At 35.0% G+C, this 26,849-nt stretch overlaps 4 protein-coding genes across 13 annotated transcripts in view; 2 read left to right on the forward strand and 2 right to left on the reverse strand.

Annotated features, from left to right (window-relative positions):
- The window catches only part of LOC117104960 (myosin-11-like), a 15,026-nt gene extending 9,994 nt beyond the window's left edge, over nucleotides 1–5,032 (forward strand). For 8 of the 9 annotated variants that reach the window (XM_033245930.1, XM_033245932.1, XM_033245929.1 and 5 more), the window contains 4 exons: nucleotides 15–176; nucleotides 474–583; nucleotides 821–920; nucleotides 3,255–5,032. In XM_033245930.1, coding sequence (XP_033101821.1) covers nucleotides 15–176; nucleotides 474–583; nucleotides 821–920; nucleotides 3,255–3,545 — 663 coding nt within the window. In that variant the 3' untranslated portion in view covers nucleotides 3,546–5,032. Of the gene's footprint in view, nucleotides 1–14; nucleotides 177–473; nucleotides 584–820; nucleotides 921–1,340; nucleotides 1,361–3,254 lie in introns of all 9 variants that reach the window. The other variant, XM_033245937.1, reaches the window with a different exon arrangement.
- A 1,195-nt stretch (nucleotides 5,033–6,227) lies between these two features.
- Nucleotides 6,228–8,993, reverse strand: LOC117104978 (tripartite motif-containing protein 3-like). Its single transcript, XM_033245957.1, has one exon. It carries the CDS (start codon nucleotides 8,668–8,670, stop codon nucleotides 6,793–6,795), a length of 1,878 nt encoding a protein of 625 aa, XP_033101848.1. The 5' UTR covers nucleotides 8,671–8,993; the 3' UTR covers nucleotides 6,228–6,792.
- Nucleotides 8,994–12,011: 3,018 nt separating this feature from the next.
- Nucleotides 12,012–19,996, reverse strand: LOC117104943 (D-threo-3-hydroxyaspartate dehydratase-like). Of its 2 annotated transcripts, none has more exons than XM_033245899.1 (8): nucleotides 19,883–19,996; nucleotides 17,445–17,600; nucleotides 16,809–17,089; nucleotides 15,621–15,801; nucleotides 14,966–15,087; nucleotides 14,414–14,606; nucleotides 13,634–13,739; nucleotides 12,012–12,946 (listed from the first exon to the last, which is right to left on the reverse strand). In XM_033245899.1, exons 2-8 carry the CDS (start codon nucleotides 17,591–17,593, stop codon nucleotides 12,851–12,853), a joined length of 1,128 nt encoding a protein of 375 aa, XP_033101790.1. In that variant the 5' UTR covers nucleotides 17,594–17,600; nucleotides 19,883–19,996; the 3' UTR covers nucleotides 12,012–12,850. The 2 variants fall into 2 exon arrangements, with proteins under 2 accessions (XP_033101790.1, XP_033101789.1); XM_033245898.1 differs by lacking the exon at nucleotides 19,883–19,996 and adding an exon at nucleotides 19,207–19,272.
- Nucleotides 19,997–20,083: 87 nt separating this feature from the next.
- Nucleotides 20,084–24,375, forward strand: LOC117104944 (eukaryotic translation initiation factor 1-like). The gene is made up of 4 exons (XM_033245900.1): nucleotides 20,084–20,248; nucleotides 21,728–21,785; nucleotides 23,023–23,116; nucleotides 23,615–24,375. The coding sequence occupies exons 1-4, from the start codon at nucleotides 20,221–20,223 to the stop codon at nucleotides 23,759–23,761; spliced, it is 327 nt and encodes a 108-aa protein (XP_033101791.1). The 5' UTR covers nucleotides 20,084–20,220; the 3' UTR covers nucleotides 23,762–24,375.
- The last annotated feature ends 2,474 nt before the right edge of the window (nucleotides 24,376–26,849 follow it).

A 26,849-nucleotide genomic window follows, 5' to 3' on the forward strand; every position in this document is an offset into this window, starting at 1 on the left:
ACATCTTTTTGTAGAGCATGTTGAAGAAGTTCTTAAGTACGTCTGACGATGTGCAGAACTTAAAGAAAGCTCTTGAACACTTGAAGTCTGTGCAAGGAGAGCTTGACGAAACCATCGGAAATCTAGCTGTCACCAAATCCCAATTAGCTGAAACCAAGTCCGAGCTAACCGATACGGTATGTATGCAAGCAGTGAGTGCTTTAACCTCTGCAAGGCTTAGAGATGAATTGGTTGGTACCCTTAAAATCAATTAAATGTCAATCGATCATGTCAATATCAACAGTAGAATACAACATCAGGTACGACATGGCACTCACAGACTTAAATTTAAATATATTTTTCATTTTTCTACATTTGATTTTATTTATTTTCCAAAATTTAGGGGGCCTGCAAAAGAAATATTGTCCTGTTACTGATTTTCTTGTTTTGATTCATTTTGCATTTAATTTGACATTAAATTATTTATTTTTCAGAAGAGACGCTTGATTGGATTTGAGGAGAACTTCCAAGAGAAAGTAGATGAAGTTGATGATAAATACAAGCAACGTATTAATAACCTTATGACAGAGAACACTGAGTTAAGGTATGCCAACCTCAACTATATTATAAAAGATAAGATTATTTACCACATTATTCAAGACTTTATATATGTATATAATTTAATTAGAAAACTTTATTTAACTGTATTTCAGAGGAGGGCAGAAATAAATTAAAATAATATGGTTCTACAAAAAGAATCAAGGCAGAGGATAAAATAAAATTTGTTTACAAATTGAAAATTGCAAGTGTTTGATTTGGAGTGTTAATGTTTGTGTTACAGGAAGCGGTACATGCAGAAATGCGATCAACTATTTGATGAGAAGTCACAGAGTGAAGTAAAGAGAATTGAAAAGCTAAGTAGCACCAAAGAAATCATGCAGGTAAAGGGTTCATATATGATAGTGATTAGCTCTGCTACAAATATTTCTTTCAGTTAAAAAAACAAACATACCTCATAAATACAATTGGGACCTAAACAAAATTGGGGTGGTCTTGGGGTTCGGCCTCCACAAACAGGGTTAGCTTAGTGTTAACTAATTGAAGATTGTTATTTCGTTCTTTTAAAAAAATGGTCTCGAATTATAGGGGTCTTGGAATTAAAGAGGTCTTGAATTGAAGGGTGCACTGTATTCTTGTCAGACTTGATGGTAATGTCTTGACATTCGATTGTATACTAATAAATATGTTTGTATAAATTTAGTATTCATTAGAGATTTTAGACATTATATTATTGCTCGTACGGTATTTTTCTAAGTAAGTTTTTTTCTAAAAATTATTTTATTTTGTACCTGACTTTTTAGCTTCGCCTGTACAGGGCAGGGTGAGTTGATTTCTTTATTCAGCTGTGCTGCTTAAGTCACCAAGTGCATGATTTTTTCTTATCTGGCATTAATCCCTTCCCCGCTGTATTGCAGCCTCACATCGAAATTGCCTAATGTAACCATGGCTGCAACCATACCTTCCCCACTGTATCTTCAACCATTCTGCAACCATTACTACCATGTTGTATCAGAGCCTTCAGCGCACCTTCAGCCCTTACTGCAAGCATTCCTTCCCCGTTGTATCGCAGCCTACAGCGCACCCTCAACCATTACTGCATCCATTTCTTCCCATTATATCTCCGCCTGCAACACACCCTCAACCATTCCTTTCCCACAGTATTGCAGCCTACAATGTACTTAAACACTGCTGCATTCATTTCTCTCTCCTGTATCCCAGCCTGCAACGTCCCTCAATCATCGCCTCAACATCTCCTAGAATGTTTTGTGATTTTTTTTGTTGGCTTATGCTAGATTAGACATCTCACTGTTGACATTAAAATGGATCTCCATAATAATTACTGTATTACAAAAGTCATTTTAGCATCACCACTTTGACACTTCCTAGATTGTAATGGTGTTTAAATATGTATAACACCACATTATATAATGACGGTGATAGATCCAACAAATCTGTGTATTAGGAAAACTTTTTGGTCTGTAACTGCTTTTTGACTTCAGGAGGTGATCATTTACATCACTTATAATGTTATGTTTTTAAGCTGTTTTTGTTTCTGTGATTGTAAAGACTATCTATACTGAATCATAGTCACCATGACAGACTTAAACATCTTTCGGTGCTTTGTAAAAACAAAAATCTCATTTTTGTCTTCATTTTTGAATACCAATGAAATATTTCAATGTTTGAATTCATATTTAATAGGTAAAAAATTGCATTGGAAATATAATACTGTGTTGGACATTGTTAGTGGTGCTACTCAACTGCTAAATAATGCTGTAAATTTTGTGACCAGATGAAAAACAAGCACTTTTGTTTTTCTTCTTTTTTTTTTTATGAAAGTTCGGTACACAACCTAGGAAGGCAAGATAGCCACATAGTCATTTGACTAGTGGCTAATAATTGGCCTCCCTCTTAAATGGGCACAACCGATACAAACTGATACAAACATGGTCCTTAAATCACCTAACACTCTTGAGAGGGTTATTCGAGGGACTGAGCGTTTTTTGACCCAAATTCAGTACTCGATTCAAAGCCGGGTATCGAAACCTGGCCCTGGCGTGCAAGAGGCAGGAACCATACCAGTTAGCCAAATGCTGCAGTTTTCATAAGCAGTATTTTTTGATGTGAATTATCAGTACAATTAAAGTACAGTATTAGGAAAATGTACAGCACACTTCAGGAGTGCAGTGGTAGTAGGATAATATGCATGTATCATTAGCTTGCTGCATAATGTATTGTTAGTAGTTGCATTACAAACTAATGACATCAAACGTTTGATGTAAAACTATTAATCACATTGGTGATTGGTTGTCATGAATGTGTTAACACCCCAAGGGCAGAGTCACCTCTGTAATTGCATTAAGCTCAAGAATGTCAATATCTTTAGATTATTATAGAAATACAGTATGTCTTCAAAATGGTTATCATATTTGTATTTTTGACAGGGGCATCGAAAGCAGCTCTGCTTGGGCCCAGGGCAGTATAGCTGCCGGGGCCCCAGTGACAGGGGTCTGAATGTCGGGAAAGGCCCAGTGGGGTCCAAGTGCAGAGTTTTTATAATGCTTAATTCAAAACATCACATACATAATTATAGAGATGGTCTTGAGAAAAATGAATTTTTTGTCCCAGGCCCCCAGTTTGCAGGGGAACTGGACCCGTCAGCCCCACTCTCAGCCCTTGTGATTTTTAATGTATTATTATTTCATGTATTTCAGATGCTTGTCCACGTCAAAAATAGATCCAACGTAAGTATTACGTGTTCTGATCCCAACACAGACAACATCCCGAAACTTCCTTTCACACGACCCTCAAGTGCTCCAATTACTAAACGTGAGGAACGAAAAGCTATCCGGTCTGCCGGAGAAACAGCATATCTCACAGGAGAAGAAGATCAGGGATACACTCCTCTTGATAGGCGGCCCAGGACTACGCATTTGACAAGCCGAGCTAAGTCGTCTTTAGACTGCCAAAATGATTACAGCACAACGCATTTACTCCCTCTTTGATTTCATGATTTAAATTACATATTTTACCAACACTTCCAGCCTATAGAAATTACCATGGTGCAAATTTTTATCAGAAACATTGTATGATGATCTTCCTGTACTAAGAGTATCTTAAGATAAGGTACATAACAATACATTATAATCATATATTGTATGATTAAAATATGTTTATGTACATTGTACATTATAATTGTATAATATATGATTATAATATATTATTATATTCATTATAATACATTATAATCGTATACTATATGTATACCAGGGTTATTTATATTTTTATTAATTTTTTTTTTCTAATTTTCTGTCTAAAAATTTCATAAACTGTGCTTATGGGTCATTACGATTTGAGAGAAATTTTGTGTATTTATTCTATTCTATTTATTTCTTATTTATACTGAGAACATCCGGTTAGGGTCACAGGGGTAAAAAACTTTGGGGGTCATGGGGTGGCAGAGATTTTTGATATAAAACAGTAAAAATTGTGTTTTTAGACCACAATATTAAGAACTGCAATCACAATTAACAAATTAATATTTTTAGTGCAACATTCATAATTGGCATCTGAAGACGGGTGATCCATTCTTGGCTGATAGGGGGAAATTCCCCAACCCCCCTGACGTCACCTTTGAACCCAGGGTTCCGGTATCGGATCTCCAGATTACTATTTATTCTTGCTTTTTTTTTTTTACTTTTTTTTATACCTTGTTTCTTATAACTTATTTTTTTCAGAGGAGGGCGGAGGGAAAAAAATATAAATAGTTTTTTTATTTAGCAAATAGTTTTGAGAAAATGAAAATAAAATTTTATTGGTGAATGTAAACAGCGTAGTAATGGAATGGTTAAATTCTTTAAAATTATATAATTAGGAAGAAATATACATATATTATTTTTGGACATTTCAAGGCAGCGATGGGCATAACAAAAATAAAGAAAAGCTTTTATTTATTTTTTTTTATTTCCCAATTTTTTGTGGCGTTAATTGGCCAAAAATTTTATTTTATTTTACTCAAAATCATTATTATTGGTGGGCGGCAGGCTCGCTAAGCAAGGTATTAAAAAATTTTCGCCTAACAAGTATACTTGAACAATTTCCGGTATAGAAGAGCTCCTTTTCACATAGAACATGCCATTTTCTGTGTATAAAATGTTAGTAAGTCTGAATGGTTGCGTACGGTTCTTCCAGTAGAACGATCCAATGTTTAATTCCTGCCCTTGTACAGGCAACTTTAATTCATTTGTTTAGATGTGATATTCATCTGGAGTTCTTCTAAGAATATAACATTATGGATTTTTGTATGATTTCAATGTGTAAATAGTAATTAAATATATATTTTACAAAGTTTTTTTTTTTAATGTGAGATGCTAAATCCAGAATTATTTATTGTTTTTCAATTAATGTGAATATGTATTCTGTACTATTTAACATATGGTGCAATGTGGTATTGCTAGTGATTAAATACAATTTCAAAAATAATGTCATTAAATGTATTACTGTTTGTCTTTTTTTTAATTTGCCAGTTGGCCACTGTCATGGATGTTAAAGAGTCACTGGTCTACTGTAGTTGTACTTTAAAACCTTGCTTCCCAAACTATGGATCGCGACCTAAAAATAGGTCACCAAATTTTTTCATGGGGTCACAAGCATGTTTGCAAAAAATTATTTAAAAAACCAGATTGTCAATTCATGTGCTAATTTAATTTGCACGGTTGATGTAAAGTCTTTAACAGATCTGACGACATAGTTTTAGGTGTAACATAATAGTATAAATCTAAACATTCCACTGTTTAAAAGCAATTATGGACATACAGAAACAGAAATGTCGTTATATGACCTGCAGTATAAGAATAGCATTTTTCCCAATAAATTTCAAATGGTTACCAATGCAGATGCAAACAATAATACAGCGGATATATAATCATACAGTTATTTGGCAACAAAACAAAAATGTGTTTGTCGCCCTCTATTCAGTGTTTGTCGCCCTCTATTCAGTGTTCATTTAATGAAACTTCTAGCGCTAAAGATTAAGTACAGTACATTAAAAGTACATTAATAATGCGCAATCGCAGGGTACTGACAATTCTTAACAAACATACCGTTATAGTAAATTGGAATTTCGGCGTCCGTTTCCAATTATATATGGAATTATATTTATTAAAAAAGGATAAAATTATATAGCAAATGATAACGTACAAAAGGAGTGTATAATTTGAATTTCGGCATTCATTTCCAATTAGGCCTATATATAAAGAAGAAATTCATATATTTATTGAAAGACTATAAAATTATATAGCAAAAGATGTAGTGAATACGAATAAACATGTCTGGTTCTATTAAAATTAATTTTCTTAAATTCGTCTTTATATTACTTTCTGTTCGGAAGTTTGGCTGTATTATACATGAGTTTACACAGACCAGTGCGATCACAAAGCAAGACCTTAAGACTGAGTAATTCAGCAAGAAAGTGAAAAAAGTAGACGCAGATATAAACTGTCTCAAAAATTCCAGAATTTTATTATATAATGTTAAATATACAGTGTATATGTATGTATATATATATATATATATATATATATATATATATATACGATAAAACATACCATCCTTGAATTTCATTTCATATATATATATATATGTATATATACCTGTTTTTTACACTCGCAGATTCCTCTTTTACGATTGCGTCATCAATCAATCTATGACCAAAGTGATATACCTGGTAGTAGGCCTATTCTAAATACGTACAGCAAGCCATTCCCGTTTGCATTGAAAATTATTCATGCGATTTTTATCATTAAAGAACAAATACAACAACAAAGCTAATACAAATAGTATGACATTACGATCGGTGCCTATAGGTTGATTTAAAATACGATATGACATACAGACGATTTAATATCCTCGTCTTCTGTAAATATAATAAACTAAATATTCAGACTTATGGAAAGCGCTAGACGCGTTTTCATATCCATGTTTTAAAATGTAGAAATATAATTAAGATTTCACGTCCATGTTTTAAAACTAGGCATATAATATTATGCCAGCTTTGCTTGAACGAATTAATAGACAAATTAACGAACTTATGCTTATAGGCCAATATATATAGGCCCTAGTAATATACTAATGATAAAAGTGTAACGAGCGAATACATCAATCAATTAATATACGCTACAACTTGAAACTCGCGTGCGTCCAGTTTTCATGTTGACAGCAGTTAGTGACGCAGAGTCAAGTGGGAGCTCATTCTCATTGACTGACCATGAACTCGACCATTTTTGTTACCTGTCCACCTATTTTGCAATTCAAAATGACTTTAATGGTATGGCGCCCGCTCACTTTTGGTGTGAATTTCACAAGGAATTTTGATGTCTGCTCAGGCACACTGACAATTTCACTGGATAGCGGTTCACCAGATGAAACACTACGCACAACGCATCGTGTGATATCAGATTGTTTGATGCTATGGTAACCGCATAAACAAACTGGAACTTGAATCTCGACAACAGACTCTTGCTCTAGAAACGATTCCATGGGAACCAGCAAAAACGGTTCGACTTCGACACGGAATGGGTATTCCGATATCGGTTTACCGTGGACGTGCACAAACAGTTTTAGTTGTCCAAGGTGATCTGGGGTGTATATAACATTATACGTTCCGTTGCGGTTGTTAACGATTTTGCATGGGATTTGGCGGGCACTGGGATCGTGGATTGTTGCATCAACTTGAGCTCCTCCAGTTTCACACATACCATATTTATTTCCCGTCTGTATGGTAACACCCCACTTGCTATGAATCAAGCAATGGTGAACTTTTACCTCTGTGTAGCTTGGGTACTCATGTTCGTTAAAAGTATAAATATTTCCGAGGGATTTTACAATTTCGCTAAATTCTTTGCGGTTTACGTCTTGAAGTTCAATTTCAGCGATGGTCACTGGTCCATTCGAAACTGGCCAATCCGCAAGCTCCGCAATACGGTCTTCAAGGCCATTGTACGCGAAGACAACGTCGATGTGGCTGGCATGAATAAGGGCGTTGTCCATGAATTCACAACCAGTCGACACTTGTATAAAATCATGTTCAAATTCTCTAACTTCTTCATCTAGATTCTCATTCCATTGTCTACAATTTTCGTCAACTTCATCCAGAAGCTCCTTTTCTCTGGCATCCAAAAGTTCATGACATTGTTCTATAAATTCCTGGATCTTCTGTTTACATTCTCTTACCCGCTTGGCAATCGATTTTCTCTCTTTTTCAATATTCTCTTTCAGGATATTTAATTTGCTCTCTTTCGCTCTTGCCCTTTTAAGGAACGCCTTTAATCTATGTCTAAATCCATTCGCGCTCAATTCCAGCTCTGATGTACTATGTGGATTGTCTGCATGCTCTGACGAGGCGCACAGTACGCAAAGAGGGATCTGACATTTTTTCTCGAAGCAGTAATGCGACAGTTCCATAGTCTCGTGAAGTTCACAGAAAAGGTGAGGTCTCAACATTGGCATGCCGTCTTCAGGCTTGAAAGACGTCAACGGTTGTATATCATGCTTCATCATTGTGGCGAGTTCATGAGCAACAATGCATGCCTTGCAGATGAACGTCATACATTGGCAACACCAAGCCACTGCAAGTTCCTTATTGTCTTTAGTCTGGCAGTTCTTACAGAAGAGCGTGTGTTTTTTAAATCGTAGATCCTTGTACCAGTAGATTCCATGGTTGCACAAGCGGCTCATTTTATGTGCGTCAACACATCCAGTACAGATCACTTGTCGACACATTGTGCACCAGAGCTCGGCGGTACCTCCTTTTTTACATTCGGCGCAGACCAAACCATTTTCGCGCGTAGTTGCCTTGCCATAGATCGACCAATAGTCTTGGATGTTCTCGACAAAGAAGTTGTTGGGTATTCCATTAACTCTGCCATCTGGCAAATGAAGCCTGACGTCACAGTCGGGGCAGTTCAACCAGTAGCTCCATGCACTTACCTCCTCTAAACATTGTTTGCAGTAAGTGTGAAGGCATGGTAGATACTTTGGAACGCGCTCGTCGTCGTAGGGCAGCAAACAGCGTCTGCACTGAAGGATCTCTGGACAGAATTCTTCAACAAATCCGTGTGCTTTTGCCATCATACTAGTTACAATATTTTTGTCAAACCTGAATTAGATGTATCCAGACTTGAAGGCTTTTGGCGTTTGCTCGCTGCTTCTGCTGTTGCAGTTTGTCCAACTCTGTTTTGGCAAGTCTTTTAACCTATGTGTGTAAAGGCATAGGAAACTATATCGGTGCACTAAAAATGGAATTATAGTTTTTGCAACATTATTTCATGATAGACGAAAAAAGATTTAAAATCCATTTATACAGACAGCATCAGTCCCGTTCAACTGCAAGTAAACGATAACGTAGGCCTAACACCGTCCTTCGTCTTTTAATAAACATGAAGATTCTTATCTTCAATATCAACCAATAACTTGTAACCATTCCACGATGTTGCTAGGAGATGGTTCTTATACATTTCTTATTCAATTTTGATAATTATTGACATAGAACTGTGCAGCATTGTATAATATTATTAATATTGACGTCTTTTGTTGTTATATGGATGATTGCCCGAAGATAAAACTAAACCAAACAAAACAAAAAAAAAACATGTAGGCTATTGATGTCTACAATCAATAAATTAATTTTCGTTCACCCTTTCTTTTCGATCGTGTGACAGCAAGTGTACAATACCATGAACCTAATAATATTATAGCTCCATGACAATACGGACACTATTAAATAATTTGTCAATATTCATTCATATTGTTTAGAAACAAGTATGATATGCTCGTTATTTGCCGGTAGGCCTTATGGATCGAATATATTCCTTTGCATAAAAAATATACATAACATTGTAACATTAAAACAAAATGAAATTGTTATAAATACTAGACCTATATCAATACATAGTGACATGTCAATGTGAGCCTATATTGGGCGGGTCACGCCTCTGATGACTTTTTTCCATTTTGAGTAATTGTCTGTTTCTATGCATGTAATTGCATTCGTCGTCTAGAGTTGCGTATTATCGATCATCAAAGCCGAATTGGATATTTACTAGTTTGGCTTGGTTATGTTTGATCTAGACTTCATATACTTAATGCAAACTAAAAATACATGGATATAATTATTATAATAAATATTTAATATAAAGGCCTTTTAGATCAAGGTATACAAGATGACTTCAAATATAAAAAATAAGAGAGACATGTCTGAGAGACATCAACTTTATGTACCGTACACAATATTATTCTGGTAAATACAGGTCAACCTCTAAAAAGACCCCTCCCAATAAAGACCACCTCCAATTAAAGACCACTTTTCTGTGGTCCAAAATTAACAAATGTCTTATTTTTATTATTTTACTTAGAGACCTAAGCTGCTAAAGACCATGAAACCCCCGGTCCCAAAAGTGGTATTTAAATAAAGGGAGATCTGTAATATCAAAACATAGGGGCCCCTATATCACAGTTTTCATAATACTTAGCATTAAACAATAAATCGATTCGATTGATAATGAATCTTTCTCTAAGCTCCTCCCTTGGATATTGTTGCAGGGTGCGACATTAACCAGCGTAAGCTTTCGTGTTAATGGAACATGCTTATTAAAAAGAAAATCTTGATTGACGGTCAGTTGTTAGGTTTGATTGCTACAAGATCTAGATGATGTGTTTTATAATAATACAAAAGAAGGCCCGAAAAATGCAATTTCAGAGTTTTGAATTTGTACATCTAGTTATGGTCTGTAAAATTGAATGAGAAAAAAAAATCCCAGTAAAAATAACAGACAGTAAAATAATACGTTTCCTGTATTACTTTGCTTTAAGCAGTGGTAAACAAAGGGCGACCGAGAGGTGGTTTAATGACCACCTAACTCCCAAATAGAGGCAAACAACGGGGCGCTTGTCTCTTTTTTTCTAGAAGCAGGCCTATTATATAAAATACCGGTACCCATTTTTTTCTTGTTCTTTTTTTTTGTAAATTTTATAATAATGATAAAATAATAGATTTAATTCCGTATAATATTTTTTCGTGAGTATCTGATATTTCCAATGTTAATGTATTTTTATGTTACTTCATGCCTTGTGCAAATGCTTGGTTAAACTCAGTTAATTTTTTTAATATGTATTTTGTAAATTTCATGTAATTCAGTCTTGGCTGCGATTTGAATGCTGATAAAAGAAACTGAAACTGAATGATGAATAATTGAAGCTCCAGACGGCGACAATATAATGCAATACATCATTTGCATAATAGCAAAAATCAATTTCGTTGACAACATGACAAAACAACTAAAATATTACTTTCAAGCTTCTCACAACGGATCATATAAATACTGTATAACAAAGAGGACATCGCCTTTAAACTAGTTGATATTTTACTAGGAAATTCACCATTTTTCCCATCATTTCTTTCTTCCTCCCCTGCATTTCCTTCTTGTTCTTGGTGTCTTTCTGCTTCCGGTGTTGTAGCATTATATTGTTGTTAATTTAATTAAATGAAATTGTATATTTTGAAGGAAACCAAGGGGCCGATTAGACCCTCAGTCAGGATCCCGGAATAGAAATCGCCGGTAGAGAGACCATGGAGGGGTTTTTTATATGGCTTAGCATGCCCAAAATTTGTGCTTATTGACCACAATATAAGGATGGGCAATCGAAAAAAAATCGCTATTTGGACAGGCAAGTTAATATCTTTGGTCCGACGCCCTCGATGTGGCATCGGACGGCTGGGGGACCAAAGGCTTCCCCACTCTGACTCCAAACCCCACCCCCTCCCCAAACCAATGTTCAAAGCATGATATAAATGCATCCAACTAAAGATATGAAAATGATATTCTAAATTAAACTATTTGTTGTAATAGCACTATTATTTATAGGTCGATTGTGTGCTTTAAATATGTGGGCGATGGCTATGGCAAACAGCCGCCATTGAAATAATGAAATAAAGAGCTAAATTTGGATCATAAATTTTCTGCATTTGTGTGTTTGACACCAACAGAAATACATACAGTATCAGATATTTTGGTTAACTCGCTCTGTTAACCAAAATAACTGTTGTCAATGGAGGATCAGGGGTAGTGAAAGGGGTTCTCGCTTCTCCCCATTAGCAGCAGCCATAAATTCTCTAACCAAGTGTAAAATCATTTAGATAACAACATGGATGAAAATTTAGAATTTCAAAAGGGACTTACCCCATGGACCCAGCCCTGAATAGGTAAGGAAATAACCCAACCCTCCTTCCTCCTACTATAGGTCTTGCCCCTTTCAACCATGTAGGTCGTCGACTTCCACATGACTTCGGGTGAAAAATCTTGTTTGTCAATGATGATCAGCTGTTTTGTAAGCTTGTATAGTAGTACTCTTAATGTGGAGAAAATAACTTTGTAGCTACAAAACTACAAACTTATCAAGGGGAAAAATCATCAAAATTTGGTTTTGCAATTGCAGGAAATCATTTTATTCAAATTGTATCAATGAACACAGAATTTTATCAATGAATTATGTAACAAACTTTGATTTAAAAAATAATTCTCTACTTTAAAATATTTATATATCTCCATAAAAATCTATTTTGTAATTGATGATAGAATGTTAAAGCTATAATTCAATTCAGTATGAATGTACCTTTGAACAAGATCTGAGACTGATTAAACTTCAATTCCCTGCATTTAGTAATAATTATTCATCATTTTCAGCCTACAACTGTACATGTTGAACTCATTCAGGTGATACTGACACCATATTAATTACTTTTCTTATTATAGTATTCGAAAAAAAATGTCTTTCTGATCTACTGCAACAGCAAGTAAATACAGATACAAAAATTCTTTATTTGTCAAAATAGCCATCAATATAAAATTAACAAAATTGAGAACAGTGCCAAAAAGGAACCCTCATGAAACCCTAAGTGGCTTGTTCAAAAATAGAGAGGACACAATTAAGTATATTTAAATTATAATAATGAAAAAATGTATATAGTACTTTAAAACAATGAAACAATAACATACAAACTTAAACTATAACCTACATTCTAAAGTACTGTAAAAAGAAAATATCAATGTTTTCATAAGTCATAGACAGTTAAATAATTTTTAGTAATGAAAAAAAAGTCCACGTTTCATACAAGACAGCGATGTTCGCTATTAAAATTCTGGGCTTGTCTATTTCAATAAAAAATAAAATAAAATATTGGACCATCCAACAATATTCAATACTACAATCAATGGCTTTGTTAGATCATGGTTAGATTGTTGTGCTGTGGAGAAGTCTACTCCACCCACCCTCTGACTGGTTTCCATTTGTCAATGATGACACCATCCGATGCAATGTGGTAGACATTATGCAGAGATGCTGTAGCACAGGCCTGCAGAAAATAATTAAAATAATAATAATAATAATTATTATTATTATTTTAATAAGAAAAATAATAATAATAAATAACAACAACAATAATAACAAAAATAATGATATAAAAGCATTTATATTGTGCCATATATCAAAAAAAACCATTTGCTCATAGGTGCATTTACAATACATAAAATCCTCAATTAAAACTGATAACATTTAAAACATTACACATTAAGAATGATTGTTAAAAAAATATCTAATTAAATAATTAAAATTAAACATATATTAAGTATACAGCCAAACAACTCTTACTATCACCACTAATTACTACAACACTGTCAACTACACCAATAATAGCACTAATATCAACAATAAGAACAACAGCAAAAACAACATAAAACAACAATAAACAGCAACAACAATGCATCATTATGGAGAACAAATGCAAATACAATAGCCTCATTGATCTAACCTCCTTTGAGGGGGTTAAATAATCAATACAGTCACCCTCCAATTCAAGACCTCTGTAATAACAGTTATAAGTCCTTGATTCAAGACCACGTCTTCCAAGTACAAACTAAAAATCTTCAATGCCTGGACACAAATCTCAAATTATTCTCTAATTGGAAACCAAGTCATGAAATCAACCCATTTCAAGAGGCTAATTGTAATATTCATCATGGTTCCTCTGTAGACAACTTACATGCCATGGGTAAATCTGAAGTACAGTTCCTATTGGGTACTTTTCATAATCAAGTTTACCAGCTATGGCAGAAATCTTCCCAAGCTCTTGGGTCATGGAGTCAATTCTACAAAATGGAAAATATTATAAGATGCATATTGAATGAATATGTACATAATTATTATTACCACTGCCACTATCACCATCATCATCATCACATCATACTGCACTTATCAAACAATTATTAATATTAATACTTTTAAATATAAATTACATTCGTATCTAGTGTCTTCCACCATGTGAATTACAGGTTCTTATTTTGTTGTACTTATTTATATTAAAGTAGGCCTATATTATATTATATATTTTATTACATTGTATATTATGCAGCATATTTTACATTTTCATTTTCTTCTCAACATTTTCTTTGTCATCTTTTTGAATCAAGATGTATTTTTCCTCCATGATTTGACACACTCTTATGTTCGGGACCCCACAATTAAAGCTTGCTTACAGTGGGGTACCTTTTCCACAATAATTTGGTTTCATTTCAAATTTATTGTATACTGTATTTTGTGAATAAATATTATTTGAATACTTGAATACCATTATAAATGTTTAAATATATACTCAATATTTATAACTTTTATTTAATATACATGTACAAAATGCACATACAATGAAATATCCTTTGGTTCCTTATACACAAAACAGTATATACATAGTAAATATTCATTGGTCAAAATCTAAAAAATACCAGTACATTTTTCCCTACAAATAAAAAGATTGTACAGTACCAACCTTAAGTTTGGCTCACCAACAATATAACCATGTCCAGTAACACACTTTGACATTTCACTTTGATTGTCCAGTGCAGTCCATCCACAATCCATTATCATATGGCCTCTTTCAGGGTAGTGACCAATAACTCTTGCTATCACACTGCAGGCAATATCATCAAGTGTACACGAGCCAATATAATATTGCATCAAATCTTAGCAGAATGAGACTTTCTTTTAGAATGGAGAAAATAAATGAGTGGAAGCATGAAGCATCCATTTGCATACCAGGGAGGGGGGGGCAAGCGCAGGAGGAGATGGGGAAAGAGGGAGTGGGGAACACAAAATAAACTTTCTCTGCTATTCCCCCACAAGATATTAAATATCAAATTTTTGTGAGGAAAACAAATTTTATCACCTCACCTCGATTTTCTATGTAGTGGTCAAAACTTGGTTCTCGGGCCCCCCCCCCCCCAACCATGTGGGAGTTATTTAGTGATAGAATATTTCCATTTTTGATAATGATTGTTTGTATAATTTATTTGGTCAAGAAAATATCAAATTCTGTCCTTACCATAAAATACATAGTTTCCAGGGTGAAATTCTGTTATTTTACTCATTATTTGAGCTGGCAGGCTACATGATGGTGTTGATCCCATTGTTTTTACAGGGCATGGAATGCCTTCACATTCAAGCCTGCAATTAAACCAAATAAATTCAATAAATTACTTTCATTAATGGGTAAAATACCTTGGAAGAAGGAATGATTATCTTTTAGCCAGTTCTCAAATCCTTGGGTCCAACTCATGTGAAAGTGAGCAATTTTATTTTACAAACCCTATTGGTTTCCTGCAAGAACAGCTAATTTTTTTTAAATAATTTTCTACAACAATTGTCTAACACAAACTTTCCAAAGTCAGTCCATTTCACTATGGGGTTGTGATGTACTGGGGGCAGGACTAGATATTTGCAGTAGCGGGTGCAGAATGAAGGAAACTCCTGTATAAATAACGCAAGTTTCACCATCCCCATCTTTTGAGCAAATTAAAAGCCAACAATAATATTAGCATGAAAATTATATACAGTAATTCTCATAAATGACCCCCACTCCTAAGGAAGAAAAAAAAGTTGTTCACCATTTACCCAACATCTGTACACTTTTTTGCAAGCTAAAGAGCACTCTAACATGAGTTCAAAGAAGATGTAAAAGGTTTACCAAAATTGCTTACTTGTCTGTAAACTCGAGTAATCTTGAGGTTGTCAATTCAGAGATATTTGTGACCTCATTAGCAGACCCTTGGCAGTATGAATTGCCTTCATGAACGTAAACTCCAGAAAAATCTACCGATTCTGACTGGTGGATCAAACGAGCTAATTCTAACGTTCCAACCACATCCCATTTTGCTCCAGCTAAAAAAAAAATATAATATATATATACTTCATAGCTCGCTTATTTACTATTACATATTCTATATGCTTATACCCTGCTTAGAGCATTATCATGTGGATGCTCCAGAATATAACAGTACAATATTTATGCAGTGGTGGTGCCAGGGAATTTTTATTCTGGGTCCCTGACCCCTGACCCCTTGGTTGGACCCCTGTCAGCAAATTTCTGGAGCCACCACTGTACCGTATTGCATGAACAAGCGCCTGATTTGAATAAGCACCCCTCCTAATTTGAATAAGTGGCCTTCAATTTTGAATAAGCGCCCCTTAACAATATCATGTAATTTTTTTTTCTTTTTTAGCAAGCCAATACAGTAATCCAATCAATCCTGGGACGGTGGTTGGCATGATTTTCCCTGCAGTGTGGATTCACATTTTCTTCTTAAGTCAATTTTAAGATGAGGATATTTTTCCTGGACAGATGAGAGCTCCCTGGACAGTATCTTTCCAACTTTCCTCTTTTTACATTTGTTTAGTCCTACTTCTATTTTTCTTTTTCCAACAATTTGCACGTTCTCATCTGAGTTTCCAAGGAACCCTGCAATGATACTGATAATCTCATTCGGCAGATGGCCAACAAGCTTACCACACCTCCACCACCAATTTAATCTTAACTGGTGTTGTGTAAATATTTACTCAGTCACAGAATTCTTGTCATACTCTCTGGACGATTATCTTTTCTGCACCAGAACCATTCGTTTATCTCCCGTTTCCAGATGTCCTTTCAAATTTCAAAATTTTTCAAAAATCTTTTTTTAATTCAAAAAGCGCCCCTTGAATTTTTCAATTACCCGTAAGAACCCCATCAATTTTCATCTATTTCCATAAGCGCCCCTTCAATTTCCACTATGTTTTCATAAGCGCCCCTTAAAAAGTGCAAAAAAATTATTTAAGCACCCAGGCACTTATTTGCGCGAGTATGGTATTTATGCTATTTATTGTTATTACCAAAATTCTGAATTACTTACTCCTACCATATCCACAATCCAAATCAAGAAAAACTGACCAATGCTTCCCATTCAATAACTTTGTATCTTCAAGCATATACAAATGCTGCACGTTATCAATAAGCATATGGAACTCTGAGACACTTTCGACGAGGGCAGCACACACCTGTACTTTTGTCAGGCTTGGTGGCTGGGCAAATATGATGTCAGTAAAACCACCATTGATGAAGTATTTAGCTTCTGCAATCGTCGATACAACAAGCCCTTGCTTTCGTTTGCCAGTCGAGATCTCAGCTGCTTGTCTTTAAGAGAAAATTAGTGCATAACTCCTCTGGTGTTGTTCTTCAAGAAAAACACTTGACCTATTCTATACAGTGGACAAATAAAGTGAATATTGAATCATCTTCTAGATCAATCTTTATTTTTTTGACAGAAATGTGGTCATCCTTTCCTTAAGTCAATTGAACCTAAATCTCAACAGCATTTAACATGTCTTTTCTTTTATTAAGTGTAGCAGATTCTGCACAAACACTGATGCATTTTCAGAATACAAAATTTGACAGTAAAAATTGTGGTAATGCTCCCCACTCCCATTGCTTTACAAAAGATTGGAATTGATCACAAAACATTTTCAAACTGATAGTAGCAAATACTCACAGTGTTTTATGGGTTTTTGTATGAGGTCGGAGGTTAACACCAAGTTCTTGGCATCTTTCCAACATTTGTTGAGCATTCTGTTTCACTTTATTTATGTCAACCACAAATGAAGGTGATTGTAAGCAGGAAAACTCAGCCATGCCTTCCATCAAATTCCTGTTAACATATTGTAAATTGTCATTCATTTTATTGTTATTTTTATATAAAATTACATTACAGTAGTATTTTTATTTTTTTGGGAAGTTCTGCTATGTCCTAGGAATTTCAACTTTTAATTTTTTTAAGTGAAAATCTGTGCTAGTAGTACATACTGTACACAGGGGTGGCGCCAGCAAGTGGGGCAGCTGCCAGGCCCAGCCGTCATAGTCTTGGAAAAATTTATTAGAACAATTTTTTAAGCAAGAGACAGTGCACCTGAAAGTGCTATTCTCTAGTGCATCTAGAAAGGTGATATTAACCATTTTTGGCCTCAGCCTCAACCTCAACCATCATGGTTGGCCTGGCCCATTTGTCTGGGAATGATGGACAAACTCTCCTGGAATTGCTGGTGGGACCTCTGACTCACAGCTGCCAAGTCTGACAGTGATGTTGCTGGCTTGAGAGTGTGTTGTGCGCAGTTTGTCTTTTTGCTCATTTTGAATCACAGATGCTGTTTCAAACTATGAACACGGCATGCAAACTGCGCAAGGATTCTTTCATCAATTGTCAAAAAATGTGACATTGAAATTTATTTATTGATATTGATATTAATTATTAGATTATGATTCAACATATTTCGATATTTTAAGCAACTGAAATATTTGCAATGATATGTGGACATGCTACTGTACAGTAGCTGTCATGGAAAAAAATAAAAATTGTGCATAAGGATTTACCACTTCTAAAACAGTGGCATGCATTAATGTTCCTATACAGAATAATGGTGAAGTTAATTGACAGAAATTATATACCCATAGTATTTCAATTTTAAAAACGTTGTTGTGTTATTCCGTGGTAGTGGATGAAAATGTATAGTCAATACGTCAACTGTAATATCTTTACTATGGATTGTTTTTAACTTTCGTAGGGACCTACCCTCCCTTTGTACACAGTGTTAGTGTTCTTGCTAGCCAATACAAATTCTTTCCTTGGATCACTCAAAATGAATATTTCACATGTATATGTCAACAATATGTAAATATGTCAACACACATTATACTAAATACAGTACTATAGTTATAATGCATTGCATGAACTTTTTACACAAATTACAAATAAAAATAGAACATGGTTTGTTATTCCTGATATTTTCATCGGGCCTAACCTAGGTCCGACCTCGCCTGCTAATGGGCCGCTTTCAGGATTGATAAGTTGACAAATAAATGCAGATTAAAATAGTACAAGGTCAAAACAAAAAATGTAAGCACAATTAATTGTCATAGATTTTTATAATGGAAATGAAAGTACTATATCGTTTATATGTATTAATTAGGGCCTAGGCCTAAAGTCTCGCATTGTGATGTATCATTTGCCTCTGACCGATTTTTTATTTTTTTCTTAAACTTTTTATGTATATTTCTGTATTTTTCTTTACAGTATATTACATTTTTTACTTTTGTTAATTCATATGCAATTCAGTAATTTGCTGCAATGTATGCATTTTACTAGAAATTTGAATAAATAAACCTCAACTCAATGTAAAGTCATCATCATGATATTAAAAGTTAAAAAAGACCCCCAAAAAACATAAATGTCATCACCCAATGCATCACCATCTCCTCACCTGACACACCCACCATCTCCCATCTCTCTGCACAACACGATCCACGCATATCCACACGACCCCAACGATGATAAGCACTAAGCACACAGCTACATATCAAGAAAAGAATGAAATACAGTAGTGAAATACTGTAGTATCAAAAAGCGAAAATTGATTAAAATGTGCACAAGCTACCCCTGAAGTTTGCAAATTCTATGCATTTTTAAACTGTGCAACAATCTCTGCACAATTTGCAAAGTGTAAGTGCAGAATCTTGCAGTTTTTAAATTGTGCAAAGAAATCCTTGCAGTTTTAAATTTTGCAAGATTCTTTGTTGGACAGTTTCTTTGCAAACTGTACAAGGATAAACGACTGAAACTGTGCACAGCACCAACATTAGTGCCACCATGCCGATACAGTCTTTGGCCTATACCGCAGTAGTTACTACTACATACACTAGCCTAGTAGTTGAGTGGACAGGCCTAGGCTAGCTAGAGAGAGGCTAGCTAGGGCAGAAGCCACACTGGGCCAGCCAGGCTAGCTAGCTAGCAAGGCCTACTACTACTAGGCCTAAGCCCTCTAGCCTAGCCGCTAGGCTTGGCTCTAGTGACCAATGCAGGAGGTCACGTGTACAGGCAGGTAAAAGCTGTTTATTAATTTAATCAGACAAAATATATTCTAGCCTCCTCCAACGTACCTATCACCTCTTCCGATCCTCAGTTCTCGCGCGGCGTGTTCTTTGCTGTGGACCACACAGCCGGCTTACCACGATGATGATTGGCGAAATAAAAGAGGGCGCCCTCTAGCAATAGGAAACGAAATAGAAATGACGTCATCGGTAGTACGCGTGTACTTCCTGGGTTAATCATCAGTCATCATCATCGTCGCATTTGGTTGTTGTGACATCATTTACAAGGAATTGTGGCGTTGTTGTTTTTCTGAAAGAAGCAGATAGTATCCTTTTAAATCCAAAGGAATCGCGCTGTCATAAGCCATATTTTTTAAAGAGTTCAGAGAGAAACACTACTTTGCTGAATGAATATTCAAAATTTGAACGTAATTGGTTAGTAAAATTTATAAAAATAATCATCCGATTGTGACTAGGCCCTAGCCGTAGCTAGGCCTATATGTCTAGTTTCTCTTTGTGTTACTGCTGTACAGACAGTAGGCGGCCCATGAGATAGGCCTACGAACGACTACGTTTACTCAAGATAGTCTATGTAATACCTTCTTGATTTGCTTCAATTGTTAGACCTCAAAATGATGCAAAAGCATAGAAGAGTACAGTAGGTCTATCGTATCATTGGCATTACCAATCTTACTTCTATATTAATAATTTATTAATAATATTTATTGTTCGTTTTTATTTTTTAAAGTAGATAGAGTAGAAACCTTTAGACAGGCCTAGTAGTAGAGGATGGCTAGTCTTGGCTATACAATAATACAATTTAGTATGCTAACTTAGCCTAGCCTAGTAAATGTCAAATGGTGACTAAATCCACTTGGCACTACATAACATTAGCAAAATATTTTATTTAATTTTAAGAACATCGTTATTCTATATTTAGGGCCTATATAGTTTATTCATAAAACATCAGATATTTTGTGTACTGTACAGTACTGTAGTTGATTGATATTAATGTTGTTACTGTAGACGCCGCATTGCCATAGAGATGCGCGTAATTATTAGAAGCGCATGTGATTCATTGTGTTTGCCATGGAGGTGCGCGTAATCGTATTTAGACATGCGTACAGTATGTATATTTTTTGTATACAGTATTGTCTTTTCTTGGATTGATTACCAAGTTGACATTTGATTATTGTTGTTTCTGTTCGTTGGTTTTACAGTACTATCAATAAATATTTGTTTGATTAGTTTTAAAGGATTTGTGGATTGTTTTTTAAGAGGCATTGACAAATTTATTATTTTCTATCAGAGAGACAACAGTTACTGTTAATAACAATTAAATAGGTATACAGTTGTACAGTACCTTGTCATTTATTTAATATATGATGATTATATAACTATAAATATTATTAAGCCCTTATTTATAATTTCTGAGGCCGAGCTAGAGAGTCAAGAGCATTGTAATATTACAAATGTTTTGCAGAGAAATTATTTAATTGAACAAACAACTTTTTATCTGTGGTACACATTCTTACTTAATGATGCATTCTCATACAACACTTACATTCTTCAAATGAAAAAATAATAACAGAAAGTTAAATCATAGTGAAATGTACTGCTTACTCAAATGTACTGTAGGGCTTACTGTGGGACCCTGTGCAAGATAATGTACAGTATAAAGTCTGCGTTTAAGATATTTATACTCATTTTGAAAATAAGGCTAATTTTAAAAGATCTAGTTTAATTTTATACTTTTTTTTTGTGTTTTTTTTTATGTACTAATGGTCCCAATTGATGAGCTTTGGCTGGATGGACCACCCTCACAAAATATTGTTGAAGAAAAACTAAATAAAAACCCATGGTTTGCTAAAATGTTTATACCTTAAATTTATAGGATGTTTTTTTTTTTTCCAGATCCATTTTCAGATGCTTCAAGTAAGCAAGGCAATCAAGATACAACAATCCACATAAGGTACATTTGATAAGTCTTTGCATTTTGTCCAATCTAATGTAGTTTAATGACTTTGAATGGATACTTAGAAACTCCTTATTAAACACTTCTATTCTATTTTAAGGTATACTTATATTTAGGGGCCCTCTATAATAAATTAATAATGTGATGCTTTATAAACAAAGCTTAAAAAGTCATTATCATCATCATCTTTAAGAGTCAGTTTTCCCACTCTCAAGGTTTAGACTGTTGAAAGGCTGTACAGTTAGCTGTAAGGTGGGTGTATCCTGTGACACAAGGTGGTGCGATCAACTTTTGGATTGAGGTTTAATCTGCAGCGGTTTGCCCTTCACAACATCCCGCCAAGACTTTATAATAATATAGGAATTTATACCGCACCTGTTCACTAGGGATACAAGGGCAAGGCGTGGACAATTTTGAGCATATCATGCTGTAATTTTCACACATACGGACTAACAGTAATGTTCAGTTCCACAACATCCTACCAGATACAGTACCTATTTAAAGGCCTACTTTTGGGTACTTACTTGATATCCGAATTTTGCCATTTCTTGCAAAAGTATATTTGGCTGGTACAACTTAACAGTTTGGGGGTGGGGACAGAGAGGCCAATGTACTGTAGGTAAGTGCCTTGCCCAAGGATACAAGGTACAACAGTTGCACCAACAAATTCCCACAATTATGAATTATGAAATTAGATTTGGTATGAAGTAACTTTCAATCAAAAGGCAATTTTTGAATACTGCAACAAGCCTAACTCAAAGCCAATTTATTTTTTATAGAGTATTTGTAAAAGTCAGCTAAGCTATTCATTCCAATCATACCCTGGGCTTGGTGGTCGCACCAGCGGAGGGAAGCGGGAATTTCCCCCCATTGGACAGGCCGGGACCCCCGTCGTCTGACGCATCGTCGGATCGAAAATAGAAAGAATAATAATTTGCCTATCCAAATAACATTATTTTGATTGCCAATCCCTAATATTGTGGTCTAAAAGCACATTCTTGGACTGTACTAAACCATAAAAACTTTCCCTGCGAACACTATTAGGGGTTTTTTATTCCGGGCCATCGACAGAGGCTCTTGTCGGCCCTTGGTTGGGACCCCTTGTCACCAAATTTCTGGCGCCATCGCCGCCCGGGCTTTTGGCCGAGGAGAGACTGGTACATAAAAGTGGGCATAAAGTAGTGGTGGGCTTATACTTGAGGAACTACAGTAACCATGATTTAATCTTTTGTAGAATCCAGCAGCGAAATGGCCGGAAGACATTGACCACTGTTGCTGGGATTTCTCCAGATTATGACAAGAAAAAAATAGTGAAAGCCCTTAAAAAGGTAGAAAATATTCTATTTTTCTCCTGATGTTGCTATATTTTTTTTTAAATTGAGGTGCTAACAGTTTTTAGTTTGTTGAACAATTGAATTATGTATAACCAAAGCATTAGGTTCATTCAATGCTTTTTAAGAATTAATTATTTGAAAAACTATGCCAAGTCATGAAGACATAATATTAAGAACATCAAAAAGAGAAATAGAAATGCGGAAAATCCTATACAAAATGCTATTTACAATTGAATCAAAGATCAACACACAATGAAAGATTTATTAAAAAGTAATTATCATTTATTATTATTATTTATCAAATACTACAATCACATAGTGTTATATAGCTTCCTTTAGTGAATAATCCTGTATAATGAATTCTAGTTGCTGTAATTAGCTGAATGGAACAGTCGTAGTAGAGTCACCATGCGCCGATTAACAGCATGACCCCCATAATATTGAAAAAAGACTCAAATAAACTGACAGTTCTTTTGTGGTTTCTTTCAACAGGTGTTTGCTTGCAATGGGACTGTAGTGCAACACCCTGAACATGGAGAGGTGTTGCAGTTGCAAGGTGACCAGCGCAACAATGTTTGCCAATTCTTTAGCGATATTAAATTGGCGAAAAAAGAACAGCTGAAAGTGCATGGTTTCTAAACCAAAAGATGAATTATTTTGACCACATACTTCTTTGTTTAGTTCACATAGTAATTAATATCCAAGAAGAAAATATACTTAGTGGCGTTTGTGCTTTACGTTGACTGTAATGCTAAATATCTAATTTATCATGGAATGCAAGAATTATAACATGCAACATAAATATAATCAATGGCTCGGTGAAGGTGTTAGGTGAAAGATTAGTTAGTATTTATTTCTGTGTAATTGTTAGCATTGAAAGACCCGGATGCTAGATTGTACAAGCTGCGAAAAACATGTAGTTGTGGGTTGGCCTGAAGATGTAAACAATTCAGTGATTATGGATCCCAATAATGAACAATCTGGAACAATTATTGTCTTCCATTTGCATTGTTGAAAATGCCAATATTAGCAGCAATGTATCTGGAACCTGTGTATTCATTTGTAATGCTGTAAATTATAGACAACATAAGGGGGTTAACAATAACAATACTATATAACTCTATATATTCTCCTTATACCCAATGTAATTATTGACTGAAAAGTTTTGTTTTTAGTGATTAATATTGAAATTCATTGCTGTCGAAGTTGTGATTTTAATAAAGTTTTTCTATTTGTATGATTTAACCTTCAAATTTATGTTGCAGATTTGTTCACTCACTCGCTCAATTGAATTCAATCATTATATAACAGATCCAATTCTGCTGATTTTGTATAAATGTAATGAAGTCCTAGACTGCAGTCACAAATGTACTGTAGGAGTGGGCCTTACCAATAGATCAACCATGGGCATAGGCTAGGGGGTGGGTGGATAAACTAAAAATTACCATTGAGTTTTCATTGGAATAGGGATTCAGTTCTTCATTCTCATTTTTCACACCCCACATTTCCATCCCCCCCCGGGGGTGAAATCAGACTACTCCCCTGTCCAGGGGCGGATTTAGGGGTACGGCCCGGGCCCCATTTTGGGAGGTAAAAAAAAGAAGAAAAAAAGAGAGAAAAAGAAAAAAATGATAGCCCAGAATGCCTCAAATGTTATGTTCGGGCGTCTAGAACACAAAAATTTCGCGGGGGCATGCCCGGACCCCCTACGACAGTGTTGTCTCAATCGGCTCCCCCCTTCCGGGGCCCCCCCCCCTTTTGGACATTTCTGGATCCGTCACTGCTACTGCTAGTGGTGTCAGTGCTACCACTAATACATATTAATGAAACCATAAACTAATTCCTCCATGATGGAACTACTTGATTTAAGTGGATTTTGCATAATTGACCTTTACACTAATCCCCGCCCCTATATTGTTGCGTAAAGATATGTAATGTGTGTGTGGGAGGGATGTGTGCATGTTCCTATCCCGTTCGGATTGGTCGGTTTGTAGTTTGCCGAGTTTCGGAAAGTTTCATTAGGTGATTTATGTCTATGCATTATATTTTTGAATTCTACAGTACACATAAACACATCCAGTGTTAAAAGCAATACAGTTTTTAATTTGTACATAACTTGACTGCATTGGAAATCATATTTCGCCTGGTACAGGATGGGAGGGAGTGTGGTGGAAAATAGGTCATTAGAAGCCATCAGACGTCACCTACATTACATTATGGAGGTATAATTATTACATAACATACAGTACTTCCAAATTGAAGAGGGCGCTCTAATAATCTCAAACAATTCAAGAAGTTGAAGGCACAAAGCAATTCAGTGACATGGACCTATTACTGTAATAGGTTTTCGCTTTTTTTGTCTACGCTCCAAATATTTGAAACGAAGGTAAATGTTTACATCAGCCAAGTGAGGAAGAATAAAATAATAATAATAATAATAATAATTTGATGAAATTATTAAAGCCTCCTGAAGAATAAATGCCTACCGAACCGATCATAAAATCGGATCAGTATGTAAGAATAGGGACGCTGTATTGTTCAGCGCATCAGAAACGCAGTCCGAGATGTGGTTCGAATCCGATGTGGATGTGAATTCAATACTACTATAGCCTTTCCATGTGATCCGACAGAGAAATTTTGATGATGAAGGAGAGTTCTTGTTCTAAAAGGAACGACAACCAACGATCTAGGCCATCCGTCGCATACTTCACACAGAACTATACTGTAGGCCTACTACCGTATATCATTGTCAACATAAGTCAGTTCTGCAAATACACACTGACGTTATTGTTTTTATATTTGGTAGTTCATCAAATTAATTGCATCATTTTTTCTGTAATAACATTTTTTTTATGTCACTATGGCTTTAGGACATTTTGCCGAGACTAAGAGCAGGCGCGGATCCAGACCTTCGCCCAGGCGGAGGTCAGCGTGAGAAATAAAAATAAAATGTTGACCATTTCCAACAACTATAGGCCTACTAACTTTCCTTGACACTTACTTTGAATATTACCATTATGACATTGATTAAATCCACACTAGCCTATATCTTACACTTTTTCCACTAATTTTACTATAGCCTCCTACCATTCCCATTACATTAATGTCTTCCATTTCTATAGCATGATTAGTGCATGACAAAGTTACGTAACCACTAATTTGGAGTCGCTCAGCTCAATCACGGTACATGTTAGGTTATGTTGCCATTGACACTGTGTATTTTTAGCATTGTTTTATAGTAATAACCTATCAGACATTCACATGAACAACAAAACGATTGAAAATATATTTGGCTTAAATATTGTTTTCAACAAGTGGCGTATCCAGGATTTAACAACACACACATATAATATGTTGGCAAAACAAACTACAAGTTGAACCACTGGGGAAAATGAGACTTCTACAAGTTGTGTAGACGAATTTTTGAGTTATCCCGTCTGAGCTCATATTCGAAATTAAACCCGGGGCCTTTTTGAAAAAAAAAAACATTAATAATAACCTGTCCTTTTGCTTAATTTTTTTTTATCTGTGTCTGATGTTTTTGTGAATCACTATAAATTGAATAAAGAAAGAACAAACAAAAAAGAATTTTCTCTTTTGTCTACAGTCTATTATTTGAAATGTTTATATTAGCCCACATGATTGTACGTTATACATGAGGAAGATTAAAATAATAATAATAATACCATCATTTAGATAAAATTATTGAATCCTGGTATGATAGCCC

This window comes from Anneissia japonica, unplaced genomic scaffold (assembly GCF_011630105.1).
Source record: "Anneissia japonica isolate Jap-2015-1 unplaced genomic scaffold, ASM1163010v1 scaffold287834_len5846547_cov211, whole genome shotgun sequence".
Lineage (NCBI taxonomy): Eukaryota > Metazoa > Echinodermata > Crinoidea > Comatulida > Comatulidae > Anneissia > Anneissia japonica.

Coding starts and splice junctions, on each gene's coding strand:
- LOC117104944 (XM_033245900.1), top strand. CDS start 20,221: ATGAATATTCAAAATTTGAACGTAATTG. Junction 21,786..23,022: donor GATACAACAATCCACATAAG/GTACATTTGATA, acceptor AATCTTTTGTAG/AATCCAGCAGCGAAATGGCC. Junction 23,117..23,614: donor TAGTGAAAGCCCTTAAAAAG/GTAGAAAATATT, acceptor TTCTTTCAACAG/GTGTTTGCTTGCAATGGGAC.
- LOC117104978 (XM_033245957.1), bottom strand. CDS start 8,670: ATGATGGCAAAAGCACACGGATTTGTTGAAGAATTCTGTCCAGAGATC.
- LOC117104943 (XM_033245898.1), bottom strand. CDS start 19,229: ATGGGAGATGGTGGGTGTGTCAG. Junction 17,601..19,206: donor GGAGATGGTGGGTGTGTCAG/GTGAGGAGATGG, acceptor ATATGTTAACAG/GAATTTGATGGAAGGCATGG. Junction 14,607..14,965: donor TGGAAACTATGTATTTTATG/GTAAGGACAGAA, acceptor CATTCTGCTAAG/ATTTGATGCAATATTATATT.